Source organism: Leptonychotes weddellii, chromosome 15 (genome assembly GCF_054177405.1).
Source record: "Leptonychotes weddellii isolate Sample4059 chromosome 15, ASM5417740v2, whole genome shotgun sequence".
NCBI lineage: Eukaryota > Metazoa > Chordata > Mammalia > Carnivora > Phocidae > Leptonychotes > Leptonychotes weddellii.
Window position 1 is genome coordinate 26,729,933 of NC_138383.1, and position 16,982 is coordinate 26,746,914.

Consider the following 16,982-nt stretch of genomic DNA (forward strand, 5'->3'; position numbering starts at 1 on the left):
GGGAGTGAGGAGGGCTGTGGCCAAGTGCAGGACAGGCCGGTGGCGCACAAGGGGAAGGGGAGCCGAGCTGGACCTCCAGACAGAGGCGAGGGCGAAGCCGTGAGCAGAGCTGCACAGGAGAGCCCAAGAGCCAGTGGGGCCGCTCCCCAGAGCCGACGCTACTCACACTCCAGGAGCTCGGGCCTGGACTTGGCTAAGAAGGTCTCCAGCACCTTGGCCTTGAGGGCCGCCGCATTCAGCTGCGCGGTGGTGGCTTTGCCTACACCTGGGAGAGGACACAGAGAGCCGTTTTCAGCACAAACTCAGAGTGGACACCCCACACTGCCCCCTGCCCACAATAACTCACTCTCCAGGCTGGACTGCTTTAGTTCCAGTAACTCTTCCGGGGCTCCAAAGGTGGGCATCTTGGTGGCTGAGGCAGAGGCAGGGGCTGGCGATAAGGAGGAGAAACATGAACTGGACCCATGACACAGTGACCAGATGGCCTATCGTCCCTTCCACACTGATCTGCAAACGCTACTTCTGCAAACACACCCCTGGACAGCCGGAAGGATATAGCTGAGTCCAGACAGGGCTACGCTCCTTATCCGTCTCACTCCATGCACTCGCGCTCACCCCCAACCTCAGGCCCGCCTGCCACGACAGAACATAAGCACAGAACTCGGGCCCCATCACAGAACCCCGACCAGAGAGGCCAGGCTCTGCTACCAGCATTTAGTTCCACACCTGGCCAATCTCAAGAAACAAACGGGGGCACAGATGCATAACTTACGAGGTTTCTTGGGTCTCTTTTCTTCTTCTGAAAAAGAAAATTTTCAGAATTAAGATGAAGCACAGCATGATGACACTTTCAAAACACCATAATAGGGGCACCTGGGTGCCTTGGTTAAGCGTCTGCCCTCGGCTCAGGTCATGATCTCAGGGTCCTGGGACTGGGCTCCCTGCTCAGCGGGGAGACTGCTTCTCTGGCTCCCTCTGCCCCTCCCCCTGCTCATGCTCTTGCACTCTCTCACTCTCTCTCTCTCAAATAAATAAATATTTCTTAAAAACCACCATAATAATAATTTGCATGAATGTGACCCATACAAATAAAGCAAGGATGTTGTCCCTGGAAACAAGCAAATGAATCTATGGTGACAGAAACCTGCATCAGTGGTTTTGGGGGTTGGGACTGATAATGAGGAGCATGAAAGAATTTTCTGGGGTAATTCTTTAACTTGATTTGGTAACACACACATACACGCTTGTCAAAATTAATCTAACTGCACATTTAAGATCTGCACATTTTACTATAGGTAAATTATATCTCTATAAAAGAAAAAGTACAAAAAACAAAAAGGGAGTCAGCAAAAAACTGTGCTTGCTGAGTATCACAATAGTCTTTAAAAACTATCTGGAGTGTGTGCCTATGAAAACTGAGTTTACCTAAAGCAATGAGTCTCCAACCAGCAGCATCAGCATTGCTGGGGAATCTGTAGGAAATGCAAACTCTTGGATCCCACCCAAGACCCTGCTGACTCTGACAGTCCAGGGGTGGGGCCCAGCGACCTGTGTTTTATACACCCCTGGTGAGTCTGAAACATGCTCAAGTCTACGTGAGCTAGAAGATTTCGGGTTCCCTCCACCACCTTCCCCACCACCGGAATGAAAAGGGGTGTTGTGGATCTTATCCCTGCCCGCAGACAAACCCTGCTCTCCTATCATCCTCTACTTCCCCACCAGCCCCCATTCAGCCCCACATGACCCCCTTGCTCCCCATTCCTCCCACTTCCGAGTCCTATGTCCAGACGCTGTCTTCACTCTGGCCCCATCTCCTCCTCACCTGCCCACTCACACAGGACCAGCCACTTGGGAGGACCCCAGGCTGTGCCGCCGGCCTAGGGCACGGGCCCCCTCCCTGGTCCTCACAGCCATTCTGAGTCTCATCTGCACTGTGACTGGTCCACTCCTTCCCACCATCCGCAGCTCACTTGGGCTAAGAGCCGCACTTGTGATCTGGGCCGGCGGTGAGGATGCTTTCGGGGAAGTGTGATTGGAGGACAGGTGCATAGTGCTTGTTCACCAATTTTTCCCTTCCCTGGTCACACCAGGGGCCCTTCCACATCTGCCGGCTGGCTGGGGGCTCCCTGCTCCATCCACACCAGGCACTCTGGCTCCTGGCTCTCTACTCCGTTTGGAGACCAATACCACACATCTGTCTGCCAAAGACAGCCTAGACTCTAAAACCAAGCAACAATAGCATGGACCCAGAGTTCCCACAACCCCCAGGGGCAGCACTCCTCGGGGCACGCTGACTTTTCAGAGAAGTGATAACAGCCACAGGTCAAGGGCATATTTATGGGCTTTAAGGAGCTTCACAATGATCAGTGTCCCGTGGAAACCTCACTCATAAGAATCCCATGAGGTCATCGTCGTTATGGTCCAAGTTTGACAGATGAGGAAACTGAGGACCATTCGTCTCCCTGACCCCCACCTCAACAGCATATGCCTTCTCACCGTGTGGGTGGCATGCCCCACTCAAGGGGGCAAAAATGGATTCTTGGTGGAAGAGGGTGAAAAAATCTTACTCTTTACATGTATGAAAGCATGATCTATAGAGAAATACTGCATATGCGTAGTATTAAAATTTCACAGGTGGGGCAATTAGGAAAACACTGTCTTCAGTGGCTGGGGGTGGTGGTAAGAGAAGGACAATCATGGGAAGGAGGTCGGGAAGTGCTCGGACAGAAGCACAGGATGACTCAAGACGGAACAGCTCTGAGCCGCTCCTCCAGGGGGCGCTCTGCCCAAGTGCCAAAACTTGGGTGTCAGCAAGTATTTCTCAAGACAAGCGGGTGTTGGTAACCTTGCTGGCCCAGGCCGGCCGCACAACCCGTGCTGAAGGGAAGGTCCTGCCAAGCACCCCAGGGGAGCCCTGCGGCAGCCCCTCCAGCCTCCACTCGGTGGCACTGTGGCCAGACTCGTCTGTAGAGGTACTTGCCCCCCTCCCCCCAACCACGGCCATTTGGGACGGGCTGGCAAGAGCCCCAGGAACAGCAGCAAGGTTACTTACTCGGGAACTTTTTTGCAAAGTGTGTGGGTTTGGGCGTAGATGCTGGGCCATGCTCTCCGGGGTTCCCTGTGCCAAAGAAGAAGGGGTTACTTTATGCAGCTCTTCCAAAGCAACCCCAGGGGCCAGCTTTGCCAGGGGCAGGCGGAGAGAGGGTCTACAAAGGTGATTTCCACGGACTTTCCCTACCCAATCCTTTACAGGAGCTAGAAACAAGGAGACAAAAAGACGAGTTTGGTGTGTCCCTCTTTTCTCTTAAAATGTAGCCGGGGTCGGGGCGCCTGGGTGGCTCAGTTGGTTAAGCGGCTGCCTTCGGCTCAGGTCATGATCCTGGAGTCCGGGGATCGAGTCCCGCATCGGGCTCCCTGCTCAGCAGGGAGTCTGCTTCTCCCTCTGACTCTCCCCCTCTCATGCTCTCTATCACTATCTTTCTCAATAAATAAATAAAAATCTTTAAAAAAAAAAAAAATGTAGCCGGGGTCAATGTTTTCTCTGCCAGTGCCCCGCTCCATGACCTCTAAAGCCTCTCTGAGGTTCCGCTTCTTCCGGTGTCAACAGGAAGGGACGAGCCCTTTGCTTGTGGCGATGAGGCCAAGAGGCCTCGTTCCTCACCCTCCAGTTTTTCCATCACCCTTCCCCAGACCAGCAATCACTGATGTAGCAGGAAAACAAATACGCATGGCCAATTCGTCTACAGCTGTACCCTCTACACAGAGCATGCCACGCCTGTTCCAGAGGCCCTTCTGCAAGGACACTCAGCTCGCCCAGCTGAGATTCAAGCCCTACCCCCAGGGTTACACGGTAAGATTCACTATGTGCCATGCTCTGTGCTAGGCACTGGGGAGAGTGTTGGATGAAAAACAGACCGAGCCCCTGCCCTCACAGAGACTGCAATCTAGTGGGGGAAGAACAAAATGACAGATACGCAAAGGCTCCCAAGGGATGATAAGGATCCTGGGACCTAGTCTGAGGAGTGGGAGTGGTGGTGACAGGGGAAGTTTGCTGAGAAATACAATGTTTCAACTGATCTCTGAAGGGTGAGAGGAGTGAACTGGTAAGGATGGTGGAGTCTGAGCCTTTTGGTCAGTGGGAAGGGCACATACAAAGGCCCTGTGGCAGGAAGCTTAGCATATGTGAGAGCTGCATGCAGAAAGATGTGTGGGAGGAGGAGGCGCTTCAAGGCTGGTGAAACGGACAAGGCCTGACCAGGCAGGGGCTTGTAGAACAGTGGCAAGAGCGTGGTCTGAAATCTGAAAGCAATGGAAATTCTCTGAACAGGGTGAGGGAAGAAGGTCCCAGGAGATCAGATTCACACTCTGAAAAGCTCTCTCTGGCTGCAGCAGGAGTGGATGCAGAAGGACTAGCTAGAAAGCTGCCACAGGTGGGGGCAACAGAAAGCAGGCAGGTGATGGCTGGCGGGGGGGCGGTGGACTGAGTCAGGAGAAATTTAAGAACTAAAATCTGGTCATGGATTGGATACAGGGGGGAAGGAAAGAGGGTGTCAGAGAAGAATGCCAGGTTTCTCTGACCCCAAAACTAGCCATTCCCCACCAACTACACTGATAATTTGGTGGGGAGTCTATTCAGAAGCCACCTGAGCCAGCCTCAAGATCACACACAAGTCCAGAAAGTCCCGTCGTTAGCATCAAGGTGCCCAGAAATGTTTTCGGAAGGATGGCTACGACTTAGGAGGTTTCCCCGTGACCTCCCAGATGGAGGGCAGATATGTCTGGACCCCTGCAACTCAAGCCCCAGTGTTCTGGATCAAGACCCTCCCCCCACCCCCAATGGGGGGACCCCTCCCATTTTAGGGGTCCCAGTAGGGGAGCTCGGGGTTTGCTAATGGCTACCTGAGCCAGTGGGTTCCTCGGGCTTCTTGTCCTGGGCCTGCCTGATATACCGCTTCAGCTCGTCTTTGAGGTCTGAGGTGCCCTGAGAGACACTCTTTATCAGCTCCTGATTCAGCTCCACCTTGGGGACGTAGACTGGCTTTGTGGAGACACCTTGCAGTTTTATCCCTTTCTGAAACAAGCCAGAGTGTTAGTTCAGGCAGCTCCACGGAAGCCAGGGCCCGGGCTCAGGCCTCATGAACCCCAGGAGGAGCTTCCCTGTGCTCACGGATGCTCAGTCCGATCACAGGCCAGAGATTGCTGGGAGCTAACGTGACACTTTCAGTCACAGCTCTCTGGATCTGGAAGGGCCCTCAGAGGCCACTCACCTACCAAGGGAGAAACTGAAGTCAAGAAATAACACGTGAGAAGGAAAGGGGAAAGGGGAGGGGGAGGGGAGGGGAAAAAGGAAAGGGAAAGGAAAGGAAAGGAAGCAAAGAAAGAAAAGAAAGAAGGGGCACCTAGGTGGCTCAGTCGTTAAGCGTCTGCCTTCGGCTCAGGTCATGATCCCAGGGTCCTGGGATTGAGCCACGCATCGGGCTCCCTGCTCGGCAGGAAACCTGCTTCTCCCTCTCCCTCTCCCCGAGCTTGTGTTCCTTCTCTCGCTATCTCTGTCAAATAAATAAATAAAATCTTTAAAAAAAAAAAAGAAAGAAAGAAAAGAAAAAGGAAACAACAAGCATCCTGCCAGGAACTCTGCCAACCAGTGGCAAGGACAAAGTTGGGACACAAATCTCCTGACCCCCGTGGATAATGCTCTTCTACTCCTCCCCCTGTGACTGGCCAAGCACAGGAAACCCAGGACCATCTCCAGCCCTCCAGGAACAGCTCTGAACACACGTTCTAAAACTGGACAGGGATGCCTCAAGGCACAAAGGGTTCAGCCAGGGCACATCCAGTGAAAAGGAAGAAACTGACAGAGGGTCCCACACTTTGAGATAAAATCGGGTCATACAGCATCAAGAGGCCCCAGGTAAGGACTCAGAATCCTTCTCAGAAAACTCTAGGCAGGGCGCCTGGGTGGCTCAGTTGGTTAAGCGACTGCCTTCGGCTCAGGTCATGATCCTGGAGTCACAGGATTGAGTCCCGCATCGGGCTCCCTGCTCGGCAGGGAGTCTGCTTCTCCCTCTGACCCTCCTCCCTCTCATGCTCTGTCTCTCATTCTCTCTCTCTCAAATAAATAAATAAAATCTTTAAAAAAAAAAAAAAAGAAAAGAAAGAAAACTCTAGGCAGCGGGCGCCTGGGTGGCCCAGTCAGTTAAGCGTCTGCCTTTGGCGCAGGTCATGATCCCAGGGTCCTGGGATCGAGCCCCGCATCAGGCTCCCTGCTCCGTGGGAAGCCTGCTTCTCCCTCTGCCCCTCCCCCCACACTCATGTGCACGCTCTCTCTCCCTCTCTCACAAAAATAAATAAAAATACTTTAAAAAAAAAAAAAAAAAGAAAGCTCTAGGCAGTTACTCCAACAAACAGGAAGGAACACTGAGATGAAAGTCAGGGGTGCCCAGCCCAGGCATGGAAAGAAGTCCATTCAGGGAGAAGAGAAGGTTCCCAGTCACTCCTGTACTCTCCCCAGGACCTACACAAGGAACCTGGTCCTCTGAGCTGTTGTTGCCCCATCGATGGGGCTCACGGGAACACGGGCTGCATGCCAGGAGAAGGGGGAGGTAATAAGGGAGCGGGCGGCCTGAACACAGCCAACAACAAGCGCATGTAAAACGGCGCCGCTGGGTGCGACAGCAGAGGACATGTGAGCTCCTCAATCACCAGTAATGGCAGAATAACGGGATCTGAGGAAGATGGGGGGAAGCTGGAGTGAGCCCGGAGAAAGGAGAAGATCTACCAGGCAGAGCAGGTCAGCCACGGTGTTCCCATCCAATGCCCAGGGTGTCTGGGGAATGGTGAGTGCTCTGCTGTGGTTACAGCATGGGGCATGGGCAGGGCGTGGGTGGCAAGAGAGGAGGGTGCTGGCAAAGACAGGGCCTGGTCACCCAGGGCCTTCAGAGACACTTCCAGGGTCCATGGGGAGGAGGGATGGAAGGAAGGGGGTGGAGGCGTTTGCAGCAGGCAACATTCTAAGATGGCCCCCAGGATGCCCACCTGGCCCAGGGGTGCACACCCTGTATAATCTCCTCCCCCTGAGTATGGGCAGGACAGTGAATGTGCTAGGACAGCACTCCTGTGATTCAGTTGCCTTATATGGAAAAACTGAAGGAATATTGCAGATGTAATGAAGATCCCAAATCTGTTGGTTTTGAGTTCATCAGGAAGGTGAGTATCCTGGTGGGCCTGACTTAACCAGATAGGAGCCATTAAAAGGGACCAGGCTTATAAGAAAGAATGAAATCTTGCCATCTGCAACATGCACGGATCTGGAGAGTAGAATGCTAAGTGAAATAAGTCAGTCAGAGAAACACAAATACCACATGATTTCACTCATTTGTGGCAATTTAACAAACAAAACAAACGAGCAAAGGGGAAAAAGAGAGAGAGAGAGAGAGCCAAGCAGACTCTAGAGAACAAACTGGTGGTTACCAGAGGGGCGGGGCGTGGTGGGATGGGGGAACTAGGTGATGGGGATTAAGACCACACTTATCATGATGAACACTGAGTAAGGTACAGAATTGTTGAATCTGGTGTACATGGGGAAACTAATATAACAATGTATGTTAACTAGATACTGGAATTAAAATGTTAAAAAAAAAAAGAGGGGTGCCTGGCTGGCTCAGTTGGTAGAGCATGTGACTCTTGATATCAGGGTCATGAGTTCAAGCCCCATGTTGGGCATGGAGCCTACTTAATTAAAATTTTTAAAAAAGGAGAGAGAGACTAATAATCTAAGTAATCTAAGCAGAAAAAAAAAGGGACCAGGCTTTCCTGGAGGGAGAAATTCTCCACTGGCTTTGAAGAAGTACCTGGCAAGCCGAGAGAGGGCCACATGCCAAGGAACTGCAGCAGCTTCTGGGAACCGAGAGCAGACCTCAGCCAACAGCCAGCGAGAAAGGGGGCCCTCGGGCTGCACCACGGGAACTGAAGTCCGCCAACAACCACAGGAGCTTGGAAGACAACCCGCAGCTCCAAAAGGAATGCAGCGCAGCCAATCCTCAGCCGGCAAGCCCCTAAGCCATGCCCCGACCCCTGAGCCACGGAAAGTGTGAGATAGCAAATAAATGCTCTTCCAAACCAGTAGGTTTGTGGTAAGGTGTCCCAGGGCACAGAAAACGGACATAGCGAGTATCTCGGGGCAGCTCCCGGGGACCTCGTACAGCCCCGTCTCCCGGTGGCCTCACTGCACGTGTCGTCAACGGCATGTGGGCAGACAGAAAGTGCATTCGACCATGTCTTCGTCGAGACCTACCTCCAGAAACTCAAACTCGTCCCCCTTGGTCAGGGCAAGTTCAACTTCCTCCTTCAGAGCCTGGATCTCACTCTTCTTCTTGAGAAGGATCTGGTAAATGTTGTCAAACTTGGTATTGACCCTCTTCTCCTCTTCCTTTATCTTCCGTGTGGAGGTGGCCTCTGCGGCATCAATGAGCACCTTGATTTCCATGTATTCCTGTCTAAGCTGCTCCATCTTCCGATTTGTAGCCTCCTAACAGGGCCAAAACACAGGCGCATCCGTCAGAGAGGCAAGAAAGTTAAGGCTGTGGTACCAAGTGCCGGTGAGATGTGGAGCACCAGACTCTTACCTGTACTTCGCGGCGGGAAAAATGGGCACAACTGCTTTGGATGGGAATTTGGCAAAGTCTACTGAATCTCAAGGTGCTCCTACCCAATCCGGGGAACATCCTCTAGAAAAACACTCAAGATACCTGCCCCAGAGATAGACACAAGAATGCTCCTAAGCAGCATTGTTTGAATTAGCAGAACCCCCGGGAACAACCAAATGTCTATCAATAAGACACAAATCTGCAAATTATTCATAGGATAGAATATTAAATAGTAATGAAAATTAATGAACTGGGGCAACGCATGGACAAATTTCCCCAAGGGGAAAAAACAATGTGCAGAAGAAGAGTAGGGCGTGATGCTCTTTATATAAAGCTTAGGAACAAAGAGAATGGCTTCCTCTCGGTAAGAGAACACCCCTGGAGTTTGCCAGGGCACATGGCCGCCCCACCACAGGCTACCTCCCCAGCCACCCCTGCAGCTAGACTTGGCCACGGGACTAAGGTGCTCCCGGTGCAGCATGAGCAGAACGTTCATCTTCCCCGTCCCCTCTTCTGCAGGCTAGAACAAAGACGTCATGGCAACCCAGCTTCAACCAGAGGTGAGAAACCGCCTGCAGTAGTCGGGTAATAAGAAAAGTCTCTGAATCCTGAATGATCACATGGAGCAGAGACACCCCGCTAGTCTGGGCAGCTCGTATCTGGCACTGAACTGCCAAAGGGAGCAAAAGAAACTTCTATTTTATTTAAGCCTCTGAATTTGGCGGGGCAGGAGGTGCGGAGGTCGGGGGGTAATCTCTGTTAGCAGTTTAGCCCGCCCCCTCCAACCAGTACATGTACATTCCCGTAGGTGCCCTCATCTAAGCCGCACAGCCACCGTCGGGAAAACGTTGTGACTCCATTGTGCAGCTGGGAAAACCGAGGCTCAGAGATCTGCCCACAGGAGGGAATTATCACAGGCTATTATGTAACAGAGCTGGTATTCTCAGAACTCATCTAATTACACCACAGATACCACAATAAAACCAGACCCTACAGCTCGAGAGCAGGATATTTAAAACTCAAATCTTCTTTCATTTTTTTTTTTTTAAAGATTTTATTTATTTATTTGAGAGAGAGAGAGAATGAGAGACAGAGAGCATGAGAGAGAGGAGGGTCAGAGGGAGAAGCAGACTCCCCGCCGAGCAGGGAGCCCGATGCGGGACTCGATCCCGGGACTCCAGGATCATGACCTGAGCCGAAGGCAGTCACTTAACCGACTGAGCCACCCAGGCACCCTCAAATCTTCTTTCTACATAAAAATCTTCTTTCAGTATATTCCTTTAGGGGCGCCCAGCTGGCTCAGTCAGAAGAGCATGCAACTCTTGATCTTGGGGTCATGAGTTCGAGGCCCACGTGGGGTATAGAGATTATTTAAATAAATAAACTTAAAATATATATACATTCTTTTATTTATAATATCAAAAACCTTATAAAACTTATAAAAACTAGACCCCCAAAAAATCTCTAATTCTACCACTCCAATGCTTGTACTACTATCCTGTTACTATACTTCCAATCTTTTTCAGTCTTTTTTCCTACACTTTCTGTAATGGGCTGAATGATGCCTTCCCCCCGCCCAAAGATATGTCCAGATTCCAGAACCCGCAAAGGTTGCATTACTTAGCAAAAGTCTTTGCAGATGGGGCTCCTGGGTGGCTCAGTCGTTAAGCGTCTGCCTTCGGCTCAGGTCATGGTCCCAGGGTCCTGGGATCAAGTCCTGCATCGGGCTTCCTGCTCAGCGGGAAGCCTGCTTCTCCCTCTCCCACTCCCCCTGCTTGTGTCCCCTCTCTCGCTGTGTCTCTGTCAAATAAATAAATAAAATCTTTAAAAAAAAAAAAAAAACTCTTTGCAGATGTAATTAAGGTAGGAATCTTGAGATGAAGTTAACCTGGATTACCCACGTGGGCCCTAAATCCAATGACAAATGTCCTTATTAAGGACAGAAGAAAAGACAGAGAGGCTGTGAAGACAGAGGCCGGGGCTAGAGTGACACCAGCCACAAGCCTAGGAACGCCTGAGCCACCGGAAGCTGGAAGAGGCAAGGAAGGATTCTTCCCTAGAACCAGGAAGTGTGGCCCTGTCTTTGATTCTGAACTTCTGGCCTCCAGAACTGTGAGCGAACACACTTCTGTCCCAGTAAGCTGAGTTGGTGGTAACTGGTTACGACAGCCCTAGAAAACTAACACACTTGCTTTTTATAAATAGATGGACTCTAGTGTGTATACACTTCTGCTTCCTGTTTTTCTCCCATTTAAATCATAACCACTTTTTATGTCAGTACTTTTTTCCTCACGATCTTTTTTTTTTCTTTAAGTAAGCTCTACGCCCAACGTGGAGCTCGAACTCACAACCCCAAGATCAAGAGTCACATGCTCTACCAACTGAGCCAACCAGGCGCCCCTCTATTACTACTTTATAGCCCTAATTTTTAATGATTGCCCCTGTCCTCCCCACACCAAGGTCAGGGCTTATGCATTGTCTTCAGTTTACGTCTACAAAGGATCTTTCCTGGGGACATAGCTTTCTGGATGTCTTGCAAGGTGGATATCTATTCCCGACACCGTGCGTGAAGCCAACCGGAGCCCAGGGCCGAGCTGGCAGTGGAGAGCCCGGTCACTCACCCGCACATCCTGCTGCCTGGCTCTCACCTCCTCAAGCGCCCTCGAGGCACCGTTGATCTGGCTGTAGATGACAGTCAGCTTATGCTTCAGCTTGGTCTGCAGAGGAAACAACCAGCATGAGAACTCACCTCAGCCCAGCCCCCAACACCAGGGACTGGCCCTGGAATCTATCCCATAGGTGCTTCTGCGACCCCGAGTCTTGCCTGCCTGTAGTTTTTGAAGCATTCGCCTATTTATTGCCTCCCTTCAAACTTCTAGAGCAACAGTACAAGAAAGAAGTTACAAGCATAGGATTTGGAGACAGACCAACTAGGGTACCAGCCCCTGTTCCCAGCTGTCCGAGCACCTGTCACCTGTGTCCTCGGCCAAGAAAGAGATACAGATGTTCCCACCTCCCAGGGCCAGTAGCAACGTGAGAAGTCAGCACAGTGCCTGGATTTTAGTAAGGACAAACCAAAGGTCAGCTTGTAGGATTAGGAGCTTCTTCATTAGCCCCCATTTTACAGACGATGAAACAGAGGCCAGGCGGCCAGCAAGGGGGCCGAGAACGAGCTGGAGGGGTTGCTTCAGTGATGGCAAATGAGGTCGTTCCAAGTCAGCCCTCCCCCTGCAAACAACCGCACAAGCAAACTGCTGGGAAGAAGAATCTGCTTCACGACAATGGAGAGCTAACTAAGCAGGGAAGGATGACAGCCAAGATCTGGGAGAAGGCAATCCAGAGAGGTAAGCCTGGCCTCTGGGGTTGCTCTCCCAGAACCATCTGCCGATTCCAGAAGACAGCTGGAAGAGTCACTGTCAACCTCGGGGAAGTAGGGGGACAAGAGAGTCCAAGGCTCCTTTGGCCCCCCGGGTGGGGACCTCCACAGGCTACACGCTAGGAATAAGGATGAACAAGCGGTAGCCCAGCCCCCCAACAGCTCAATCCCTGAAACTGAATTAAAGTGACTCAGAATTGCTAAGTCCCTAGCAACCTCCAGGAACCAAGGCCAATTACACACGAAGGAGGTTAATACCATCCAAGGCCTCTTAGCATTTCTATAAATTTTCAGAATCAATATCGGGAGTGTCCTCCCTCCCTGCTCAGGTGAAATGCTGGGCCACAGAAATGGGGAGGGAAAAAAAACCCAGCACCAGAATAATAGCAGTTAGTGTTTCTTATATATGCACTGCAAGCCAGGCTTCACAGGTGTTAACTTACTTAAAGCGAAGAACAACACTATATAAGGTGGGAGTTACCTGTCCTTTATAAATAAGGACATCGAAGAACAGTCACATCACTGTTAACTGGTGTTACAAGGTCCCGGTGTTATAATTAAAGCACTGAGTACACAGGAAATGTCTAGGAAAAAACATTTACTTCCCCTAACCAGCTGGCTCAACACCCTCCAGCCTGCCCCCTCCACTTCCCTGCCTCTCCCACTCCACTAGAGATATCAGGTCTAAACTTGACCTTGAATCTGAATTTGAACAACCCAGTGACAGTCACATATAAGGGAATGGAAGCAGAGATCAAGGTCACACTAGCTTGACCCTGAAACCCCAAGTTACTGGTGATGTTTCATATTCAACCTCTGTGACAATGCCCTTCAACCTGGCCTCTTAAAAGTGGCCAAGATAAACTGTGGGCCAAAGGCAGAAGGCCAGGCCAAGGCAGATCTGGACTCACAGGCCTCGGAGCTGGAAGAGAACTCAGAACACCCGGGCACTGGGTTCCATCTCCAACAGCCGCGCTCAGCAGTGCACCCCAAAACTCTGTGTTTTGGAAAGTTTTATCCACCATTAATGAAATGTATATATGACAGTCCCCTGACGGCAGAGAGAGGGACCTATGTGGCTCCAGACAAAGGAAAGTGGCCCAGGGACTTCAAGAGAGGCAACAATCCCCTCATTGAGGGTAGAGAACTTTTTGAAGTTCTGAGGATCTGTTCACAGATTGGGGACTTGAGTCCTCCATGAGGACGTGGGAGGCACCGGAGTCCCGAGTCCACCCCGCACCACTGGCCAAGACAAGGCAGCCACCCAAGGCCGGGGCACTGCCCAGATACGGCTGGCTCTGTCCCAGTACGGAGGGGCAGCGGGGCTAGAAAGGGAGGCTGATCGAAGGACTTGGCAAGCCAGGACAATGGTGGGGACCAGGGAGGTGGCAAGGTCAGGCCTGTTACAAGGATTACAAAGCCCAGCGTGTACAACAAACAAGTACGCTGGGTGCAGACTCCAGCTCCAGGCCCCAGGCTGGGAGCCAGGTGTAGCTCCAGGCCAGGCTGAGAAGAACTCTCCGGCCCCTACTTGCCTTCTGCCTCCATGGATAAGAACTTCTAGAAGAGCCTTTTGACGGGAGCCAGCCGCCCGGTCCTCAGGGACAGGCCCAAGCACCCCGAGGCAAAGAAGATATGGGCAGCCTGACACCTCCGCCCCAGCAAGCTCTCTCCTACCCCAGCTGCTCAGAAATTACACCTGCAGTGCTTAGCACTCACCCAGCGAGGAAGCAGAGTCAGAATTCAAACCTAGGTCTCAACACCCAGGCCGAGGTCAGAGCCAACCAGCCATCTGACGCAGGGACCTGCCTATGAAGCACTTCCCACCTCATCCAAGCTCATCGCCCCGGAGCCTCCTGACCACCCTTGCAGATCAGGAGGAAATGCTATGAATCCCATTTTACAGATGAGGCAGCTGAGGCTTGGCGAATTGCAGTGACTTGGCATAAATAAACCACAGCTGACACGGAGCCATGTTCTGGCCCGAAAGGCTTGGCAGGTTCTTTAGGGAGGCAAGTGGAGACGCAGGTGACCGCGCCTGACATGGTTGTGCCTCAGGGGTCAACTCTCAGACACTGCCTTGAGGTCTGGCCTCTGAGACTCAGGGAAGAAGTCCTGAGGGACCCAGCTCAGATGGAGAAGCAGACGGGGCCCGGGAAGGGCTATGGCTGCTCAGGAGCAAGGCCTGCACCCTGGTCCTGGTGCTGCCGCAAACCTCAGCCAGGCCTCCTATCTCCTCCGACAACAGAACAGTCCTTGCTCTCCACGACAGGGCCTCGAGAATTAAAGGCAATCTGGCCACACTCTGGAGCTCAGGCTGATATAAAAAAGGTGGTCCCACTACACCTTTTCAGCCTCTGCCTTGAGTCCGCGAGGGAAGTTATGATCCCCCAAACCACTAACATCATCAGAGACCTGGAAGGCCCCTTAGGGAGCCACCTGGTCCCACCGCCTCGATTTACTGATGAAGACTCGGGCCCCGGGGCCAAATGCTGTGCTCGAAGTCGCACAGCCAGGGCGGAAGTCACTATGGCGCAAGACTTTGGTTCTGCCTGCGGGTAGTAGCCAGACCTATCTGGCACTCTGCCCACCCTTCTGCTCATAACAATCCTCCCTGGTCACTAGAACTCTGGCTCACCAAAAGTTTTTGCTCACATGACCTCAAGCCTCCTGGAATGTCCCATGCTCCATGAACTCGGATATCAGGCTGGTCATGGGGAAAAGCAGCAAACTGTAGAGTCGAACCAGCCGGGGTCCCAATGCCTGCTTAACCACCTACTGGGTTAGCTGAGGCTAAATTAACTTCTCTGGACCTCCATTTCCTCAACTGTAAAATGGACCTAATTATATCCACCTCTTGGATGCTGCCCAGATTTAATGAGGGAACAGAGGTAACCTCCAGGGCTCCTATCTGACGCCGAAAACCCTCGACTAAACACCATCAGACAAGTACGAGGCTCAAGGCAGGCAACTTCGTCTGTCTTCAGTGGGGGAAGAGGGTGGACCACGGATGACAGAGGAGGACTAGATGTTCTCCTTGCCCCTTTCTATTCGGACATCGGGGACGCCCCTGCCCCGGCTCTCAGGCCCAGCAAGGCCCACCCTCCTACCCCAGGTGGTCCGCGGTGGGCCACGATGCCCACGGCGGCTCCCTCCGCACCCCCCAGCCCAGACTGCCCCCCAGTGCCCGTGCCCTCGCCCGCCACCACCTACCTCCAGGTCGGCGCTGGCCTGGCTCAGGGACGCAGGCGAGCAGGCCTTGTGCTCCACCAGGCAGATGTGGCAGATGCACTCATCATGCTGGGGGCAGAAAAAGTCCCGCAGCCGGTTGTGCTGGGGGCACTTGCGGCGCATCAGGTCCCGGACTGGGGCCTGCAGCTGGTGGTCCCGGAAGGCGGGGCTGTCGAAGTGCGGCTGCAGGTGCTCCTGGCAGAAGGAGGCCATGCACACCAGGCACGTCTTGACGGCGGGCTCCTTCAGGCAGTGGTCGCAGGCCACCGGGCCCGCCGGGCTGGGCGCGGCGGCGCGGGCGGGCGGCTTCCAGCCGTCGGGGGGCGGGGGCGCCGCCCGGGCCTGCTCGGCCTGCAGGAACTGCTCCACCACCGCGCACAGCACCGTGTTCTTGCGCAGCTGCGGCCGCGCGTGGTAGACGGCGCGGCACTGCGGACACAGATACGGCGGGCCCTGGACGGCCCACGTCTCGTCCAGGCACGAGCCGCAGAAGTTGTGGCCGCACGGGGTGGTGACCGGCACCTTGAAGGGCTCCAGGCAGATGGAGCACGACAGCTCCTCGGCCAGGGGGACCAGCTCCGCCATGGCGCTCCTGCGGGACGGGAAGGGACGCGCGCGGACGGCGGCCGCGGAAGACGAACGACCGCCTGAGGCCCGCGAGGAAACGAAACTGAGCGGCGGGCGGGGCGGGCCCCGCGGCCCTGCAGGAAGTCACGTGGGGCGGGGCGGGCCCGGCCGGGCCGCCGGGGGGGTCCCGGGGCGCGGGGCGTCGTGGCGCGCGCGGAGCGGGTCGGCCCCGCCGGGTGGGCGCGGGCGCCGGGCTCGGGGCCTCAGTTTGTGCCCCCGAGCCGCAGCGGTTTCTGCTCCCCCCCGGCCCCGGCGGAGGAGGAAACCTGCGCGGCAGGTGGAGAACCCCGGCCCGGTGGCGCTTCTGCCCCGGCGCGCCCAGTGCCTTCCTGCGGCGAACTCACCCAGACCCGCGCGGCCCGGTGCGCGCCCGCCGGCGAGACTGTCGATCCGCGCTGGCCTTAAAGACCAGCCGCCCCCTTTTTAGACGCTTCCCTCCTCCCCTCCTGGCTGGGCTCTGGCACATCGGGGTATGGTCCTTGAAGGCCGGAGCCCCTGGGCCCACACTCAAAAAGCTCGCCGTTTCTTTCCATACCAACCAATAGAACATGCAGTTTTGTTTTGTTTTTTCCAGTTCTACTTTACTGGGGTTTGCAGATATCCCAGTTTTAACAAAGGTTTTCTCTCACTCACACACAATAATTTTGAAACAAATGTTTTTCTCAAAATCGTTTATTTAGATTTATTTCCTTTCATTCGTTCAGCTCTGTTCCCCTGGCCTGGGTGTGGGGAAAGTGGGTGTACAGGAGGGGGAGAAGTATTCAAGAGAGGGGATGGGGGACAGAAAAGAGAGGTAGGGTTTTGGGAAGAGTTAGCCAGAGTTTGCACTCGACAGGGTGAGCAGCAAAAATAAGAAAAAAAAATAAATGTCTTAAACTGCTAAAAGTAAAAGCTACCGTTTATGGGGCACCTACTCTGTGCAAGACAAGTCACATACCTTATCTCTTATCCTTACAAAGGCTAGAAGACAGAATTTATTATGTCCATTTTACAGATGAGGATCACATACTTTGTTTTGTTTTGAAGATTTTATTTATTTATTTGAGAGAGAGAGAATGAGAGACAGATAGCAAGAGAGGGAAGAGGGTCAGAGGGAGAAGCAG

At 53.2% G+C, this 16,982-nt stretch overlaps 1 protein-coding gene across 2 annotated transcripts in view; it reads right to left on the minus strand.

Moving 5' to 3' along the window:
* The window catches only part of TRIM25 (tripartite motif containing 25), a 664,486-nt gene extending 648,565 nt beyond the window's left edge, over positions 1–15,921 (minus strand). The window contains exons 1-8 of one of the 2 annotated variants that reach the window (XM_081805259.1): positions 15,235–15,921; positions 11,267–11,362; positions 8,294–8,527; positions 4,900–5,071; positions 3,053–3,118; positions 773–799; positions 347–430; positions 47–265 (exon numbers count right to left, since the gene is read on the minus strand). In XM_081805259.1, the coding sequence (XP_081661385.1) occupies positions 159–265; positions 347–430; positions 773–799; positions 3,053–3,118; positions 4,900–5,071; positions 8,294–8,527; positions 11,267–11,362; positions 15,235–15,837 (1,389 nt within the window). In that variant the 5' untranslated portion in view covers positions 15,838–15,921 and the 3' untranslated portion in view covers positions 47–158. Of the gene's footprint in view, positions 1–46; positions 266–346; positions 431–772; positions 800–3,052; positions 3,119–4,899; positions 5,072–8,293; positions 8,528–11,266; positions 11,363–15,234 lie in introns of those variants that run through there. The other variant, XM_081805260.1, reaches the window with a different exon arrangement.
* Between the last annotated feature and the right edge of the window lie 1,061 nt (positions 15,922–16,982).